At 40.1% G+C, this 20,854-nt stretch overlaps 1 protein-coding gene across 1 annotated transcript in view; it reads left to right on the top strand.

The window, feature by feature from the left end:
* Nucleotides 1-3,856: 3,856 nt before the first annotated feature.
* Nucleotides 3,857-20,854, top strand: part of LOC128367838 (TSC22 domain family protein 1-like) — a 37,855-nt gene continuing 20,857 nt past the window's right edge. The window contains exon 1 of the mRNA XM_053328496.1: nucleotides 3,857-7,277. Within this exon, the coding sequence (XP_053184471.1) occupies nucleotides 4,594-7,277 (2,684 nt within the window). The 5' untranslated portion in view covers nucleotides 3,857-4,593. The remainder of the gene's footprint in view (nucleotides 7,278-20,854) is intronic.

Below are 20,854 nucleotides of genomic sequence, written 5' to 3'. Positions count from 1 at the left end.
TAAACTACCTTATTCCAAAAGAAAAATGTCTTTGGAAATCAGTGGAAATATTTGGATAGAGCAGTTTAAAAGATTTGTGAGTTTTTGTCTTGACATATGACAGGAAGGTTTCTTTGTTGGCTGCAAAGCTTGTGAACAGGAAACCTGGAATTATTTTATTTGGCAACTTTCATGGGAACTTTTATTTTCATTCACAAGAAAAAAAGACTGTCTACTGTAACCACAGACAGTGTGAGGACAGTAATGATATAATGATACATTTTTTGTGACTCTCTTGTATTCATCTACATAGCCATGCTAACCACATTATATTACATTACACTTTTATCCAAAGTGACTTACATTCATGAGAGATTTGGGTGTCAATGTGTTGCTCAAGGACATGTAGACAGGAGGAGCTGGTGACTGAACCGCCAGCCCTCCTCCACTTGAGCTACAGCCAACCCAAACTGCCAAGTTGTTTCTTGAATTAAATCATAAACTACCAACACAAGACACATCCCACAGCTTTTAATCAGCTTCAGCGAGCATAAAACTATTTTTTAATGAATACATTGTGGATTATCACTTTCACTCAGAACAGAACAGAGTGTTTACAAAATGAATGCAGGGTCCAGAGTATAAATTGAGCATTATTGTTAGGGCAGCGGCACAATAGTGCTGTGTGTTTTTTTGTTGCGGGGTGCCAGTGTGATTTAAAGCTGCTGACAGCACCAGACGCTTACACTGCACTCGGCTCCTGCTGTCTCTCGTCCTCTATCATTTGTATCGATGGATATAGCCTGTCTGCTTGCCTGACAGTCCATCCCCACCTCTCTCTTCTCTCTCTTCTTGTTACTCCGCCTCCTTCACCAACCGCTGTTCTCTGTATTAGTAACTTCAACTCCTCCTCTCTCTCTCTGTTTCAGTCATTTCCTTCCCTGACTCTCATCTGTGCAACACTTTCACAGATAATCAAATGATTTACAGTTTTTTCTCAGTTGGTAAAACTGAACAAAACATCTTTACAGACATAAATCTTGGGTACATACAGTCATAAAATATGCAAAGCTCTAATAGACACAACATAGAGAGCTCAAGGTGCATTAAAGCATCTGCATATTTCCTCTAATACCTATTAGTATGTGAATGAGTCTTGTGAGCTTTTACTTCCTTAAACAACAATGACTATACATTTGTAAATATTAATGAGCTTGCTGGATATATACTGCACCCACAAAACCCTAAACAAGGCCTATAGCAATGCATTTTAGACTTGACTGTACATTTTCATTGTGGTTTCTCATGTCTGAAGCACCAATAGAGTTCAGTCATTCCTCCTGCTACTGAGAGGCTATTTAGTTGAATTTATTTACATATCTAAACTATTTTGTTATGAATATTTTCTCTCGTCTGAACTTGAACTCTCTGGATACCTTTCCATACCGGAAGAGAAGAGAAAATAATTGTTATTAGAGTAGAGATGAACAGAAAACACCAGAACACATAAAATGGAGATGCTATTTTAATGCTGGAGTTCATTGACCCACAGTGGGGCAACATTACAGGCCAACAAATGTGTACATTCTCTCTCAGCCTCTCTACCTCTCTCTATCGTACATAGAAACACAGCAGAGAGATAGAGAGAGAGAGAGAGGAGAGAGAGAGAGAGAGAGAGAGAGAGAGAGAGAGAGAGAGAGAGAGAGAGAGAGAGAGAGAGAGAGAGAGAGAGAGAGAGAGAGAGAGAGAGGCCCCAAACAGTACCTGTGTGTAGAATAATCCTTCAGTGTAGTTACCACCTGTGTCTGCAGAGAGATCTAGCACCTCTCTGTCTACCTTTGTTTCAGTGACACTGTTGTGATGTTGATGTTTTGCTCAAACCACAACAGGAGCCTGATTGTGTATTTACAGCCTATATGATTTGGCTTTTCATTGGGCAGCAATTAAACACTACTGAGGTACAGTGTAACTGAGCACTCTTGCTGTAAGGTGGCAGAGGTGGAAGAAGCATTCACTTATGTAAAAGTAGAAACATCACAATGTAAAAATCAAATCAGTCAAGTACAGACTATAGTTTAAAAAAGTGTAAAAAGTATTTATTGTGAAGAATGGGTACAGAGAATTATATTACTGTGTATGTTATATCATTGAATTGCTGTTGCAGTTTGGTCAAGATGGAGCTAATTAATCTGTTTATTATGTAACTCGGTAGTTAAACCTGCACTTAAAGGGTCAAATCAAGTAGATTGCTTTCAATGTTACAGTTATTTTAGTGCCAAAGTCACTCTTTTTGGTTTTATACTTCTACCACAGCTCAAAAGGGAAACACAAAGAGGGAATTTGATGCTAAAAAGACTGTAAATAGGAGTTATGGGTGTAGGAAACAGCAGGGTGGAGTTGTGGGGGACTGTATTGGTAAATGTACTTGGTCATACACAGATCCTTTGTTAAAGTCAAAAATATCAATACAGCAATGTTAAAACACCCCATTACAAGCAAGAGTCCTGCATGAACAATTCTACTTCAGTAAAAGTACAGAAGTATTAGCAGCAGATTATACTTAAAGTATTGTAGTAAAAATTGTGTTTTGTCCCTCTGACTGATATATTTCTATATATGACAAGATTAGATTATTAATAGTGAAGGTAAGTAAAACCTAGGGATCGGACCCCTCTAAAGGGTCAACAGATAAATCTGAGGGGTTGTGAGATGATTAATGGGAGAGGAAAGAAGAAAGTTCTTGTGCACAAATCTGTTTTCATTTTTTGAACTTTTCTCTAATCTTTGATTTTTGGTGAAATATTGGATCATTTGAACATTTATTGAAATGAAACCATGTGAGAAGTTTAGAGGGAAAATCACTATTTGGTGGTGCTGTTAACAACTCAAAGACATCTGAAATCTGACTCTGACTACATACTGCTTTTTGTAAGATGTCAAAAGACAAAAAGGTTGGAAACCACTGGTTTCATCGTGTGTTGTATTTAAAAGCTTGTCATATTATCCCTTGTGTCAAATCTTCATCTGAAAATTAACAGAAGCTGTAAAATAATGTAGAAGTAGAAATTACTTAGAAATTAGAAATTTTTCTATTTGAAATGTAGTAGAGTGGAATTAAGTAGCATCAAATGGAAAGACTGAAGTAAAGTACATAAACTACAGTACCAAAGTAAATGCACTTTGTTAGGCCTACTTTCAGCCACTAATGTCTGAGCCTGGTTTCAGACCTCTGAATCATCTCCCACAGTCCATCTCGGGAGGAGGATTGGGTCCTCATTTTTTGTAATATTTAACATGTTAACGAATACATATATTGCTGTTTTTAATTATTTGAAATCAATATATGTATATATAAATGTGTGTGTGTATATATATAAATTCTATATAAAATCTATCAAATGTACATTACTTTGATTAAGTAATTGAAATAATTACATTACTTATTACATTTTTAAATAGGGAAACTAGTAATCTGTACCAAATTACATTTCCCAAATAACCTTTCCAACCCTGCTATCTATCTATCTATCTATCTATCTATCTATCTATCTATCTATCTATCTATCTATATAGAACTGGTTGTAGAGGGCGCGCCCTCCTCGGCACTTTCCGTCAGACTTCGTGTCAGCTGACGTCATGCTCGTCCCCGCCTCTCCTCTCCCAGACTGCTTTATGTCTGGCAGCAGGAGCAGCACAGACCATGCGCGGTCGCCATATTACCGAGCAGCCCTCCCCTCCGGTCAGTCCCGTCCCAGCAGCAGAGCAGGAGACAACACACACAGAGAGAAGCACCAGTGAGACAGCAAAACCAGCCCCCCTCTAAAAAAAAAAAAAAAAAAAAAAAAAAAAAGAAAAAAAAGAGAAAAAAACCGAGGATTCAGCGGAATGGATTAAACCTTTTATACACGCCGCAGTTTATAGCCATCGTGATCGGGTTTTTTTTTACATCGCTGTGCACCGGATGAAAAGGTCGCTTTTGTTTCGTTGTTTTTTCTTCTCGTTGAGCTAAAAACGAGTCAGTGTAGTCTGTGTTTAGCTAGCCGGTGATGGAGACTGGCAGCTAGCTAGCATCAACACACCATACACACACACACACACACACACACACATACACATACATACATACATACATACATACACACACACACACACACACACATACACACAGAGCTGGCAGCTATTCTCCTTTTTGTGTTCACTGCAACTACTTATTATTAAAACCTTCAAGATGTTAGTTTATGTTTAATTGACGTAGAAACGGATACCGGCTGTCGCTAGCCCTGCTGTTGCTAACGTTACACATCGTTCGGGCTCGCGCTAGCTGTCACCGGAGATCACCGAAGATCATCGAGGATCACCGGATCGTGTATGAGAGGCTGGAAATACTGGCACAACTTTGCTTGATATTTTTTAAGAGAAGCCACCCCTGCCACGACGCTTTCTTTTTCCTTCCTTTTTTGTTGTTGTTGTTGTTGGTTGGCTTTTGAATATTTATTTATTTATTTATATATATATTTTGTTGGCCCGTAGTTTTGTCAAAACGGCGCCGTTAACGAACTGCACCCTTATTATAGCCTACTGTCAGAGACCAACTACCCCCCGGATCCTCTCGAAATGCATCATCCGGACCCCGCAGGAGACTCTGGCAGTGTCAGAAAGATGTCGGCTGTCTTTCACAGGAGGGGTAGCAACACGGGCGGCTCGGCTCTGTCAACACCGGCGACCACGGTGGTCAATAACAGCCACGTCCCCGCCGATGATTATCAACCCTCCCTGTTGATTCAGTGCCAACCTCCTGCTGGTTCATCCTCCCCGGGTCCCCCCCTTCATCATCATCATCACCATCACCAACCACCTCCTCCTCCTCCCCACAGCCTGAATCTACATCCCCAGCCCCAGCCCGCGCAGTCTGCCGGGGCTCAGATGAAAAAGAAGAGCGGTTTCCAGATCACGAGTGTGACTCCTGCGCAGATATCTGTGAGTACCAACAACAGTATTGCAGAGGACACGGAGAGTTATGACGACCTGGATGAGTCCCACACGGAGGATCTGTCTTCTTCTGAAATTCTGGATGTGTCTCTCTCCCGTGCAAATGACATTGTCGGAGCCGAGAGGAGCTCCTCAGAGGAGACGCTGAATAATTTCCATGAGGCGGAGACCCCTGGAGCTGTCTCCCCTAACCAGCCTTCGCACCCCCATACCCTGAACATGGTGAACGGGACTGTGCACCATCACCACCAACACCCTCATCATCCTAACCATGTCCAGGCCTACTCTCTGTCCTCCGGGGCTGGGAGCAACCCATCTGCCCTCACGTCTGGAGCTTTACCTTGTGTCACCCAGAAAATGCCTTCTAACATGGGGGAGAATGTTTCCCAGGCTGCCCCTCCAAGTGGCGTTGCGCAGCCTGTGGGGGTTGTGGCCCCGGGATCTGTCCCAGGAATGCACAGCTCTGCTACGGGCACTACAGTTAGCATAGTTAATCCCCAGACCAGCAGTGTTAGTAATGTGAATATGTTGAGCTCTGCCAACGTGCCTGTGAGGATCAGCACGAGTGCTAGCAGTAGCAGTGGTGGCTTTCCTCTCAATGTGATAAGCAGCAGTGGGGGGAGCGGAGGTGCAGGTGGTGCTGTTGCAGGTGGGGGTAACCTCATGGCCACCACAAATGTCGGCATGATTCAGCAACACCAAAACATCAACTCGAACATCACCATGACTACTACAACCCCAGCTGCTGCTACTGTTGCTGCTGCTGCCAGTGCCTCTGGAGGAGTGGGACTCTCCGGTGCGGTGCAGGGCAGAGTTGGATCCGCTGTGCTGCAGCCCGCGAGTGCCCCTGTCACAGCTGTGGCTACACCGCCTGTACCATCTGCTTCAGCTCCAGCACCTGCAATTGCTACCACCAGCTCTCGCTTCAGGGTGGTGAAGCTGGACTCTAGCTCTGAGCCCTTCAAGAAGGGCCGATGGACTTGCACTGAATTTTACGACAAGGACACTCCAGCCTCGGCTTCCAGCTCCTCTACATCTGAAGCTGGGTCTCTCAGCATGCGTCAGTTTGTCTCTGAGAGCTTTGCTGGGGGCTCAGAGAGGGAAAGCACAAGTGGTAGCTCTGTGAGTAGCACGATAAGTACATTGAGCCATTATACTGAGAGTGTGTGCAGCGGAGAGGCCGGGGGACCCCCAGTACCCCAGCATGCCCAGGATTACGCTTCCCCTCCTCAGGGCTTTCAAACAATCCTCCCGAGTGGCTTAAACATGGGTGTGTCGCAAACCCAACCCCACATGCACACCCAGGATTTTACCCATTCACATGTCAAGACTACTGGGGCCCCCTCGACCCCCACAAACATTCAACCGCCTACACCCATGCCAGGGCACCAGACCCTCTCTGCTGTATCCCAGCAGCAGCTCACCTATGCCCAGGCAGTTGCCAATCAGTCCACAGGCTCCACACAGGGCCTAGTTGGTGTGCAGCAGCACAAGATAGGGTATACCTCCCTCCCACAGCAGCAACCCACTAACCCACAAGGAGCCCCGGTGCAGGTGAGGCCACCTGAGTACAGCCAGCAGCACCAAGGTATCCCCCAGTCGACTGCGGCCTCTCAACCTCTGATGAACCAAGCTGGATCGGTTCCCACCGGGCCAGCTAATGGAGCATGTCAGATGATGGGTGGCCCGCAACAGTCACAGGCGCTCCTCCACTCACAGCCCCAGCAGCCCCCCTCCCTTCAGGCCACCACCTCTCATGTTGGAGTTGCAGGTCTTGGCCAGCAGCCTCAGAGCCACCCTGCCCACCTGGATTGCCAGCAGCAGAAGCCACAGTCTCTCCCAACACAAATCCAAAACCCGGGTCTGGGCACCCAGATGCCCACTACAATCCACCAGAGCCAAGTGTCTGCAACAAGTGTGCCTCCCCCCAACCATCAAAGTGACCCCCAGGCCCAACCGCAAGCCCACAACGCTGGAAATAGCGGTCGGATGCCCCCGCAGGGTGTTCCCCACAGCCAGCCGTCGTGTATCAGCCTGTCACAGGAGAGCACTGCCCAGGCCCTGGCTCACGCCGCCCAGGCCAGCGCCCTCTACGCTAGCCTGCCCACCTTCACCACCACTCAGCTGCAGGACGCCCAGCGGCTGCTCCTCCAGCACCAGGCTCTGCTGGGGATAACAAAGCTGTCCGGAGGAGAGGCCGGATCGGGATCTAACACTGGCCAGGGTCAAGAAGCCGAGGGCAGCGCCGCCACCGCCAGTGCCTTAACTGCATCAGCTGGTCTCAAGAACGTAGACGGAGAGGATGATGGGTAAGATCATTTTCCTTACTTTACGTTTATTTACAGTTTTTTAACACGGGCACAGGTAAGAAATAGATTTGCACTGGAGTTTCAAAATCAAAGTGGATCAGTGAGCGATGCCATTAAACGGGTATTTTGTAGACAAGACCAGCATTCAGAGAGAGTGTGTGTGTGTGTGAGAGAGGCGGGATGGTTTTTACTGGTCGCTGTCACAGCTGTGAGCGAAGAAGAGTGTTATTGTTATCTCAGATAGTTCACAGACAGTGGCCGGGCTGCCACGGTCTGTCTGTCCTCTGTCAGCGGGACACAGCGCAGAGGGCTCAGCTGGATGTGATGTCTCTTGTCTTTATCAAGTGGCCGCAGTGATTCGACATTTTTACCTAGCCTCGCCTCGCCTGGCCCTGCTTGCCTGCTGTCCTGCTTCAAAATCCAGACTGTCTGCCTTACGGGGCACAATTTCTGCCGGGTGCACAGTCTGGCCGTACAACTCAGCACATTTTGTAGTTGAAAGACAGGAGACATAGCACAGAGGTTGTACGGTTTATTTGATTAAATAAGGGGGATAGCTGCAGATGTGCTCGAAATAGAGCAAATTCCACAAATGACAAAACATTACCGCCTACATTTAATTTAGGGAAAGGTGAAAACATCCCTTTCTACCCCTCTTTTTTTATTCATATGTATATATTTTCATGCCATACCAACACAGGTGCACAATATGTTAACAATAACAAATCAAAAGTACAAATGTAAGATAACCAACAAATAAAACAAAACAGCAACAACACACCTCGAGTTAAAAGAATAATAAAAGCTTAAGGTAAAAGTTCAAAACCAAGATCATAATCATAACTCCTTAAAACAAGAAAGTAAACTTCCCTTTCTACCTTTTTTGTTGTTTTTTTTGTTTTTGTTTTTATGAAGTCATTAGGAGACTGAGGTTGATTTGATGACATGAAACATAGCGCAGTAAACCTTTTCCTTCACTAAAAGCTTATTGATTTCATTAAGAGATCTCTCTCTCTCTCTCTCTCTCTCTACACTCATCTCTCTTCCTTTTGGTCTCCCTCTCTCTCTTTCTCTTTGTCACCACTGTTACACTAGTGATTCATGCCATGGCTTAAAAAAAAAAAAAAAAAAAAACCCCATGGCATGTCCCTCCAATAAGACGTTTCAATGACTCATTTTGAGTTTACACAGGAATTTTAATCACCTTTCAGCAGCTGGAAATTGCTCACATTTCTCTCTTAACCCTTACATACTGTTCAGGGGTCAGATTTGACCCATTTTCTACATTTAAGAGCTGTAAAAACACCCTATACACATTTTCCTAATGTGAATGAAATACATATTTTGTTCAGTTTGTGCAGCTTATACACATTTATTGTCTTTGTATTCAATAATCAGCATTCAAACATGTCTTCATAATCTATATAAAAAAAGTTTCTCTTGGATCATAAAATACTGATTAATATCTAGAATACACTTTTCAATTAAGGAATAATTAAACATTTATTAATGACTGATGAATGTGAATTAGTGTAGAGACTTAATTATGAGTCAGATTATAAACAGTATGTGAGGGTTAACAATATATTTAGTAGTAAAATAAGAAGGTATAGAGGTGGAAATGAAGAGTAATAGTAGTTATTTTGTCTTTGTCTTTAGACATTTAAATGGTTTTCATTGCTGGGAATGTAGAAGATAACATCTCTTCAGGTATGTAATGCTTGTAGTTTTGTTTCAGTCAGGTCCGCTCGTCTTTATAGGCTGGTTAAATGGATACTGAAGGATGGCTACTGTTATCACATGATGTTTAACTCTGAGGAATGTGAAATCTATGGGGATCAGGTGGATTATTGTCTTTGATGATAAGCAGCATTTGGGTCAAAGCAAAAGCCCTTGTTACAAATGAGAAAGATTGTCTCTGTGAATTAGGCTCACGGTTCACTCACTGTATGGTTTACCTGCTGTCAGGGTTGTAGTCATACAGCCGGATGAAGGTTAAAGGCTCCTTTATTGATTGGTGGTCGTGACGTGAACTCGGAACATGACAGCATGAGCTCATCAGCTCATTTTACTGATTTAAAAGGAGTGAAACATGAGGTACAATGTGGGAAATTGGCAAGGCAAGGCAGCTCTATTTATATAGCACATTTTCATACACAGGGGCAACTCAGTGTGCTTTACATAACAATAAGGATTTAATAGTAAGTATTGGTAGCATAAAAACAACAATTAAAAAAAAATAATTACAAAAAGAACCCAATTATAATAACAATAAATGGAAAGAGAGAAAGAAAACAAAACGCTAAACTAAAAAAGAGCATAAAATATGAGAGTGATGCATAAAATAAGGCAAAATGGGGGCATATACTTAAGGTGTTTAGGGTTTATACTGTATGTAGGCAACTTTATGTGAAGCCAACAAGTGATAGTCCTCAGTTTGCTTGTTCGATGCAATTGTATCGAAAAAACATAAATTAAAAGCTATTATTGAGCTTCTTTATTATTATTAACCATTGTAGAGGTTGGAGATGGACGAGATGATGCAGCACTGACCCACATTACTCTTATAATATGACACAGAAAACAATTTAGCGTGCAGGGAAACCTACAGATGTATGTATGCGTTAACATATGCATTAATATATACGTAAAGTAAGAATAAATATGTTTTCTGAGTTTGACATACCACAGAAAAGTGTGTTGTTAACCACCCTGCCAAATTTGAATGATTAAAAAAATCGTCAAATATATGAAATTAGGCTTCAAAGTTGTGTAAAACTCTGTCTCTTTCTCTGCTCCCAAACGCTGTGGGAGTGCCCGCCAAGTTCGCTAGTCCCCGCCCCCTACCAAGTGTCACCTGTCAATCAAAGTCACCACCTCTACCAGAAACATGGACGCTAGGTCTGAGAGCTTTCTGCCGCTAGCTCAGGTGCTAACTCAGCTGCTAGCTCGTTGGTTAGCTCGGCGGCTTACTCAGCTAACTGGCTAACTGTAGACTGTAGTAGTAGTGTGTGCTGAATGTATTTATACCTCTACAGCAGCAGGGGCGGGTTTATGCCAATCACTGATTTTCAGACCCGCCCACTAAATCCTCAACACAGAAATCTAGCTCCACAATTCAAATCTAAATGGTTGAAATGCTTTTTACACCTTTTTTTTAGAAATACATTTATGACCTATTTAATGTGTTTAGAAGAAAATGTTTGAATTCACTTTACACAGACTTTAACAGTTTTTGAATCATAATGATGTATGTGATCGTGATCGAGTGATCCAAACACCTCGTATGTGTGAGGAATAGATAATCTCTGCTTTTCTTCTCACTTGGAGGAAAAACACTTGTTTGAATTATAATAATGAATTTAAATATGAGACCGAAATTAACACAACAAATGTAAAATATTAGTAAAACATGCTTCATTTTCTGTTTACCAGATTTTTGTCTTCATGGTGGCCAATTTATTTTCCAGGGTTTGTAGATTTTATGATTTTTATGATCGAATTTGGTGCAAAAACGTATTAGTAGTCATTAGGGAACTTATAAGTGTCCATCTCAGTGTTTCTGTGAAGCTCTTTGTCCAGTTTCATCTTATATTTTAGTAAAAGTATAAAATCATCTGTAGACTTATAGATAATATTCTACTCTAATATCTCTGTGACTGTCTCATCCCTTGACAGCCTCACATCATGAAGGGCTCTGCTTTAAAAATACGTTTTTTTAGCGTCTAACTTTATCGTCTAACTGTCATCCCCTCTTTCTGTCAAAGTGCAGAGCTAAGTTGATAAAATGTTAGCTGGACTCATATTTTCTGATTGTTTCGGGTCTCCTGCTGTCGCTCCTACATTAGTTATGTGTTTGTCGTTTGATTTAGAAAAGCAGGACTTAAAGTTTCTGTCATTTTGGTTCTTTGGGAACTTGTTTTCTAATTGAAACTCGCCCGCAAACGGAGCAGATCGTGGAGCCTTGTACAGAAGTTTTAGAGTGGCGAAGATTACGTTAACAATCTCTTAAACAGTTGGTGTTCATCAGGCGGAAACAGGCGACTTACAACAAGTTCAGGCTTAGGTTTTACTCTTACTGCTGACGAAGAGAAAAATAAGAAAACGTTCGTACATCAGGCTTCATTTTACACTGGTTTTCAAGGAAACTTCTTGAGACAGAAAGGGGAAATAAATGAAGGATTTAAGATAAATGAGCAACATATAATACCATTGTGAAGTTTTTAATGTTTTTAATGTTTTAAGGTTTGTTAAGGTTGTTGAAACATGATCATAAAAACAGATAAAGAAGTCAAGAAAAAAATGAGTAGGAAGAAGTATATTGAGACAGATTGGAGAAATACATTCATGATTTAAGATAAATGGGGTGAGACTGTACACTTAATACATGTATTTAGCTACATATGTTACCAATGTGAAGTTTGTCATGCTTTGAAATAAAGTTGTTTCTTATATGAGAATAAAAACAGAAAAAGAAGACAAACAAAACAAGAATAACAGTATTTGAAAAGGAGTAGGAAAGAGTATATACTTATAAATTCCTGCCCTTTTCTCACTACTCCTCTATTAATTAATGTATGATTTATAAACAACTATCCCAAATGTATTTACTATGAAAATATTGGTTGTTAGAGAGGTGTTGAAGTTTTTTTGGCTATTTTTGAGGCTCTGAGGTCTCTGATGTTCACGACTTCAGAATAAACCAAATCCAGTGTACAGTGAGTAGTTCAGGGGCCCTGGGACATTCAGACATTTCCATTAAAAGTAGCAGGTCAGGGTGTCTCTTGTCTGTGTAAAAAATCTCTTCTCACTCACTTTTAATTAAATTTTTATTACTCAAGTTTAACCAGAGCGCCCTTTGTGTTTACTCGCCTGTGACTCAAATCAAAACTCATTTTCCTCCACTTTCTTTTTTTTCTTCTTCTTCTGTTTCTGTGCTCATGAACCAGATTTAGTTCATCTTTTCTTTTTTATTATGAAGAGTCTTTTCATCAGTTACTGCCAGCCCTAGGGGGGAAAATTTGTGTCTAATGGCGTCTTTCCATTAACTTTGTATGCAATTGCGTGCAACAACTACAGCGGAGCGACCCCTCTTGTTAAGCGACACTTTCAGTCCGCTGCTGCTGAAATTGACGGTCATTTTGTGTAAAAAGAGGGGCAGTAAATTATTAGTGATTGCACCTTTTTAGAGTCACTTTATTGGGGACCTTACTAAGATCCAGGACCCTGTTCCTTTGTCTACTAATTGCAGAGGGGCCGGTCCCTCTCATAAAACCTGATTTATTCTTGGCCTCGTATTAGTGTATTTACAGCCGTGTTCTGATTGAGGGGGGTGAGGGGTGGATGGGGTGACAGATCAGTGTTCTGCTGTCAACATATTTTTAAAGCTTTTATGTGTGCAGGATAACCTCCGTCCTCGTAAATCGGCACATAAGGCACAGCTGTAAAACACCAGGGTCTCTTTTTAGAGAGTGTGTGTGTGTGACAGCGAGTGTGTTTGAACGAGGGAGGGTGTCATCAGTGCGTGTGCTCCATCTGCACTGACAAGTCATTAATGGAGTATGTTTAAGAGGTGTGTGTGTGTGTGTGTGTGTGTGCTTTTTGGGGGTTTGTGGTTCATTAACGGTGAAACGGCGGCCAAATGTTAGAGCAGGTATATTATGATTTTTTTTACGTGCTTGTATCTGATAATGTGGTTTTGTGCAGCTGTGTGTGTGTGTGTGTGTGTGTGTGTGTGTGTGTGTGTGTGTGTGTGTGTGTGTGTGTGTTTGATGTTGTCATTTTAAACCGTCAGACTGAAGAGAGGCTTGTTAAAACACAAAATTAGCTTACTTGGGTTCAACTAGGGTGTAAAATAGAGATTAGAGAGCTGGGATTTAGTTAAGTGTATGGTTTTATTTTCTATTCTACTTTATAAACATAATGCTAAAGCTAGTTAATCATTAGTTTTGTTTGTTATGTAGTTGAAGTTGATTTTATTTCAGTTCTTTCTAAGAAAATAGTGTTTTTAATGATCAGCCATTGCAGATTTGAGCTTTTGGTCCAATTTTAATGCTTCCTATCAGCATGCAAAAAGATCTCAATCTGCAATATTTCTTGCTCTAGTTGTTGTCCTAATGCTGCTGCTATGTTGGTAAAAAGATTTAAGATCCACTTTATTGTCATTTCGCTGAGTATCTGCATACACAGAATGAAAAGATAGTAATAAATAAGTAAAACGATAATACCTAAATTAAAAACCAAATATTTCAGATGCACAGATTAGCAGTAGTGCTTATAAAACCTACTAAAAACACAACAGTTTACCATATTTTTTTAATTTGATTGTATTGCCTTTAAGTCTTCCTTGGATATGAAGAGACAAATAGATGGACAGTTAATCTGTTTTTTATTAAATAGATGGAGATAACTACAGATTGAGAATGTAACCATTTAAACATTTGACCGTTGGAGCCAAACATATGTTTATTTTTTACTTCCTGGCTGCGTTGGTGGGAGCGTTTTACTTCAGCCAACATGAATTCACACCTGCATTGTACATGTGTGTCCAGCTATGATGTTGCGTTGTGGCAAAAGTTGAAGCCAGATACCCGTCCCTCTCTCCCTCCCTCCCTAAATATTTTGGATTTTATGAGTCTCTACCAGGATACGTTACGATACCCCTTATTGAGTTATAAAGAAATGTATGTATGTATGTATCTCCAGGTGCACGTTGCCTGTTTAAGGGTTAATGCTGAATTTTTGCTGAAGTCCCCCTCTCTGTGCCAACGTAAAGGTCTTATTGAAATTAATGAGGAGGCTGTTTTTTTTTTTAATTAAATGCACAGTGCTATTGTTAGTCTGAACACAGCCTAAGTGTGTGTGTGTGTGTGTGTGTGTGTGTTGTGTTGTGTTGTGTGTGTGTGTGTGTGTGTGTGAAGGCTCGGGGGGAATGTGGGCTGGCCGGCCGGCTGGCAGCGTGATGGCTATCTCTGCTGCTGGCTGTTTTGAATGTAATCTTTTCCCCTGGCAGCGCAGGGAGCCAGTGTGTGCTCGGCCGGTTGCTCATTGTGTGGAGATCAACGTGATCCCCAAAATTCACAACACATAGAGGAAGTGACCCAACCTGACCCAACCCAACTTTGTCAGGTCTGACTGAAACTGGTAGAGACCACGACTGAGGACGCAGCAGACTGGACTAGATGGAACCAGACTGAATAGAGTTGTGCATCACCGTTCCAGCTCCGATAAATCCCGCCATTGTGTCGCTGCACTATTTCCTTCATCAGTGTCTGCTCTGTAGATGGCTTTGTAGAGAGTTGGAGGTTGAAGGTTATTCCTTTGACACGGTCCAGACTGTACATTTCCAGGAATTGCTGCTGTTTCAGTCTGTCTTAGATAAAAAGAGATTTAAAGTACTGGACACATCTTGGTTTGTTCTTTAATGGCTTCGTGTGAGTTTAGAGGCGATGCTGAACCCTAATCCATCTTTTTCTCTTCGGTTACCTAGATATTGTGATGTATCATTAGTGCTTTTCTTATAATCCATCATGAAATCCGCGTAATCGTATACTAAATGTAGTTTTTTTAAATTTTTCTGTCTGTCTGGCTTCTTAAATTAACTTAAGTTTTTTCCGCTTTTCTTTCACATCTGACATTCATTTGAATATCAAGCTGAGAAAATTGAAGACATCACTGTGGGCTTAGAGAAATAGTGGATGGCATTTTTTCTCTCTTTATTCTTCTTTTCTTTTCTTTCAACAATTCACAGACTAAGTGATTATTTGAGATTATTTTGGTTATGAAGATAATCGTTCAGCCCAAATTCAGTGACTACACTGTACTTTTAAAATTGTTTATCCTGAAGTCTGTATCACCAAATCTTAAGTCTTAAGATCATCTCAGCCCACAGACTTACAATGGGACTAAGATAGTGTGAGGATGAAGACCCCTGATTATTATTAAGACTATAAATTGCCCAGAAAACATTATTATAAGCACTTAATGATGACTGAAGGAGTATTTCTACTGATTGTAAAGGCCAGTCGAGTAAATTATGGCTCTGATAACAACACTTTTTGTAAATCCATTTTTTATCAACCCTGTTTGAGCTCGACTGCTAAGCTGCAGACTTTTAGAGCACTATTAGCTGATTTAATTGATAAGTCAATACACAAAAAGCTTATCAGCAACTGTGTTTTTACAATCCAAAAAACGTTTCAGTTTGCTAAATTTGCTGCTTTTATCTCAGAAATGATCAATTATTGCTTTTCTTTGTTATACATGACGGTAAACTCAATATTTTCAGGTTTTGGACTGTTGGACAAAATAAGTAGAGATGCACAGGTCTTTGATCAGAAACCACTGTGAGCAGTGACCGACCCCAATCAGCCTTGGATAATTCATGTCACAATCACACATACACACACACACGCGCTAAAACTCAATAATGGGAACTGCAGCAGAGACTCACCATCGACTGGTAACATTACATCACGTCTGCTACAGTTTTGAACTTGTTTATAAAGGAAATGAAACGTTTTATTTACCGGCAGCGTGACGCACTCCGTCATCCATCATGATCATCAATAATCAGGGCTCAGACGGTTTAATTAGCAGTTTACATGCCGGGACGTGTTGAGCTGTTTACTCACAGTTTACCTTTGAACCAGGTGACTAAGAGTCACATTAATATTTATTGAAATCAACTGAGGTGTGGCTCTGCTGTTAAAACAATTGCTGATTTTGTTTATTTTACATTTAATTTAACCTCTGACTCATTATCTGACACACTGATATGCATCCGGTCATGTTTCAGTCTGAAGGAAAAAATAAAATAGTAATTTGAATTAATACAGTGGATAATATTATTTATCTCAATGTGATGACCAAATAAATAGAGTAGAGTGAAAATGATTAAAATGACATAAGAGTTGATATCTGCTATATAAGAGCTTTTTGATTACACTAAAGCAAAGGATCTTATCAGTATTTTACTTTGAGTTGACTTCTTAAAAGATCCTCATACAGTTTTTATGTGAACAATGTTATTAGGAACATAAAATTGAATTTTTCATAAACGAAAAAAACGTATGTGTATCAATTATAATTCAAGTCGTAGAAAGAAAGAAAATTGGAATCAGTGCATCTCTTTAAAAATAAAAAACACAACACAAACAAGACATTTAAAGACATAACCTTTGACTGGGAAATTATAGCATTAAATTATAGCATTTTCTGACATGAGCAGATTAATCTAGATAGAGGTGATCTTCTTGCTCATTTAAGCAGTGATAATAGTTTACTGATAACTTAACAGACACTCAGCCACAGTTTAGTATTATTATTATTATTATTATTATTATTATTATTTATTTTTTGTTATCAAGTATACCAGTATTCAGCTGTTTTTTGTTTTTTTTTGGCCGGCAGTCACACATCACCAAAAGTGATTCACTAAAAGTAAACAGCATTTGTTGTTTGTTATGCTGCTGACGCCTCCCCAGTTCCCACCAACATAGAGCAAGCCAGAGAGCACCAGAACACAACAGAGCAGCAACACGCTGAGAGAGAGAGAGGGAGAGAGAGACCGTGTGTTTTTTTTGAAGGCTGAGCGATGAAATCATGAATGGCATGAATGAAACTGATCAAGGAGATTACAAGTAGTTTTACTGTGTTGTTAAAATGGAGATTATCTACTCACATTCATATCTCTCTCTAAATCACTCCATGTCTTTTTTGGCCTCTCTTACGCTTGTTTCTCAGCTTTGAGCCGATCATTGATTTCACGTGTCTGTGCCTCCTTCTCTCTCTGTTGGTTTATTTTTCCATCAATAAACAGGATTGTTTCACTTAGAGTGTGATGGGGGGAAACTAATGGCTTGTAATGGATGATAATGGATTGTGTTTTTAGACTGCCTTTCATCTATGAGAAAATTGCCCGCCTACCCCCGCACACACACACACACACACACACACACACACACACACACACACACACACACAGACGCAGTGCCATAATAGTCAAACCTTGTTCAAAAAGCATCTCCTGCTTTTGTGACTTTTTTTTTTACGTGTAAATCATAGATAGAAGATGTAAAATCACTGCCTCAACTAAATTAGGCTTAATTATTTAATGAATTAATTGTCCTTTCACTTAGATGGGCTGTAGTTCAAAATAAGTCAATTGAATCCTTTAAGTCACCACCATTTAATTAACTTTAAGCTGGTTTGGTATCATTTATCCTAAATATTTATTTCATCCTAAGGGTGCAAGATGCAAGAAGATACGTGTCAAAATGAGTCAGAATTTTTAAATTTGGATTTGAGATTACGGTTTTCTTCCATGATTGTAAGAGGCACCTTTGTATTTTCTTTTTTTAAACACCATTTAAGTAACCATCTTTATGCATATAGTACAAGCACTATGATCAGAGTCACTTTGTAAAAGCTCATATCTACCTCCATGAACTAAACTAAAGCCTGTTTCACACTTGATAACTACTACTAAAATAATCTTTCAGGCTCTGCTATTGATGATGGTGATTTTCACTCTTCTTTATGTCTTTATGCAAATAGTACAGGCAATATGGTTAGAAATTGTTTTGTAAAACCGATATGATATGAACGCTGATATGTAACTTCATGAAATGCTACATTTAAAGAATAATCAAGTAAAGCACATTTCGCACTAAGTTTACAGGAAATTACTAGGATAACCTTTCAGGCTCTGCTAGTGATTTTTATTATTCAAACATGCAGTTACACTTTAGGATGCCAAATGCTCTGCACGGACTCATAGGAGCTCCGTTACTCCTGAATCTGTCCAGTTTCCAGTCAGTCTTGAAAAAGCTTGTTTTCAAACAGAATAACTTGTATTGTCCGTAAATTTTAAAAGTCGTGGATTCAAATATGTCTTGTGATTGGTTCAACAATACTCAAAGACGCTTTACAGAATCAAAGACAAATAAAAATGATAAAAGCATACTGGATAACTGAAAACACAATTAATAAAAGCAATGCGATGAGAAAAAAGAAACAAAAATAGAAAAACAAAACAAATAAAAGAAAATAATCAAACAATAAAAGATTTAAATAGGTGGGTCTTGTGAGGACATTTGAATTTGATGAGATCAGTGCTTTGCGTGCCTGTTCCTGTAATGTCACTGCTTTCATTCACATCACAGTCCTAAGTCTTGAGGTGGTGCAGATTTCCCTGATTAACGACCCATGCTCCCCGTTCACACATGCTGCAAATGTTCCTTAACATTTCAGGGTCAGAATGCATGTTTAAAAGGAGCTTAAGTCTATTGTCTACTCTTATTTATGTGTTGATGATCAAAGCAGCTCATCTGTAGTCAGGTGTTATATGTGTTTTGGAGGTTTTGTCCAGTTATGAAGGGAAACCACTTGAGACCACTATTCAGCAGTTATTAGGAGCCTGTGTGATCCTCGAGGGTCCTCTCAGTGTGTAGGCTCAGTCTGCTCATGATGAGCCGTTAGTGATTTATTTATTTATTTTTAAATGAACTGTCGAGGCTCATGTGTGATTCAGTAGATCAGTTTGACTATAAATGTGCTGTGGCTGAAAAAAAAGGGTAATTTCCTGCGTTTCTAGACTGGACTGACTGATCAGTGAGCGTTGGTGGTGTATCATATCTGCAGGAATCTGATGAATCATAGAAATATATATAATGCTGTCGATAGAAGTAGTCGGACGTGTGCGATGTTTCAGGTAGGTGTAAAAATGTGAGGTTTTACTTTTAGTTGTACCGTTGTCGCTTCCACACAACAGACTGCAAAGATTTCACATTAGCAGCATTGTGCATGTTTATCAGATCTGGGTAGGGCTGGGTGGGTATTGTTGAAAAAATTATCCAATCCAAGTGATAGCGATACCAGTTGAGTACTTCATTCGATACCCATGATAATAAACCGATAATAGTAATCCTCCACATCTTAAATGATTAGACTTTTACACAAATGCATTTTGAAAGTCTTGTGATGATTGGCTGTGAGCAGGTCCTCCAGAAATAGTCAAATTTTCTAGTTCTGGGTGCAAAAAGGATCGATTGCAGGTATCGTTTGATGGGAGATGTGTCGATAGTACTTGGTATTGATCTAATTCAGTCGATACCTTTTTAAAGGTATTGACTACCGATAAACAGCCCTAGAACTGTGGGGTGAGTACTTCTATTTGTTCATCTTCCATATAAGATGAGACAAGATATCCTCTATTAGTCCCATGATGGGTAAATTTACAGTGTTACAGCAGCAAAGTGGATAGAGAGAGGAGAAAGAGCTTCAATAAAAGAATAAATAATAAGTAAGTAAAGAAGCAATACAAACAAATAACTAGTAACATTATGTACAAGAGGAATATTGGTGTTGTCAGATTGATAATATACCTGAGACACAGACTTTTATAGTATAGTTGAACTACTAAAGAAAAAGGGGAAAAAAAGAAGCTTTTTCTCTTACCACATTTTACTCGTCAGTCTTTCAAACATGTGAGATTTATTAACATCATTGTCCTAAATTATTGTGTGTCCTTCTTGTGACTGCTGTGTCATCTAGAATAATGCACACTTTTTTTGATCCTTAGGAAGAAATTATTTGTTTCTATGCAATAAATCTCTCCGTTAATCCAAACACAGTCTAATCATTGTCACATATAAATGAGACGGCGTACACGCCTGAATAAAGATCGTGTTTGTATTTTAATTAATCGTGCAGCTCTAAATTTATGACACTATAAAGTCATCATCAGCCACACGTTGGTATTTTTTGGCTTCAATGAGCTGCTACTGTCATTCCCCTAAACATGCCGGCAATGTGCTGAATCATGGCCGGCATTCCTGTGGCCAGAACACTGTCCAGTCAGCTCCAGGAGTGCACACACACACACAAACACACACACACGCACACACAGAGAAAGTGCAGTGGATGACTTAGCTGTTGGCGTAAGCGTTCCTGCCTGTTTCTCCTCCTCTGTGTCCTCATCCTGGCAGTTCGGTTCATTGTGTTTCGTCTCTTTCAGCCCGAAGGGAATAAACAATGCCAAGGTCATTTGTGGATATAAGCACAAAATAATTGATAAATGTCTATTTCAAACAGTAAAATGTGTGAAATAAACAGATCATTTGTAGAAAAAGCTGCTTTTTTCTGATAGAGGTGGGCGAGTCTGCAGGTCCCTCCAGTAAGGATTAGACATTATTCACTTGATTTAAAGCTTCACTGTTATCACGCTATAGATGCTGTAACTACATGAGAAAAGACAAGAAATCAACTAAGGCTGCAATGTAATATTATCTTCATCATGAGGTATTTTCTTCATTAATTGTTCAATAAAGTGTCAGAAAATAGTGAAAAGAAAATGCTTCCAGTGCCCCAAATGACTTCTTAAGATATGATATCTTCAGTTTATTATCACAAAAGAAAAAGAAGGAAGCCAGCAATTTGGAACAACAGGCCTATGGTCCAGCCGAACCATGCAGCCCTACATGAGTTTGACTGTACATTTTATCAACAACTGGGATCTGGGACCTTGTTTGAAGCCAGTAGAAAGCTTGCTGAAAAGTTACATTTTCGCTGCTGTT

Source organism: Scomber japonicus, chromosome 11, assembly GCF_027409825.1.
Source record: "Scomber japonicus isolate fScoJap1 chromosome 11, fScoJap1.pri, whole genome shotgun sequence".
Lineage (NCBI taxonomy): Eukaryota > Metazoa > Chordata > Actinopteri > Scombriformes > Scombridae > Scomber > Scomber japonicus.
The sequence above is the reverse complement of the archived record's forward strand: the minus strand, read 5'-3'. Positions and strand labels throughout refer to the sequence as shown.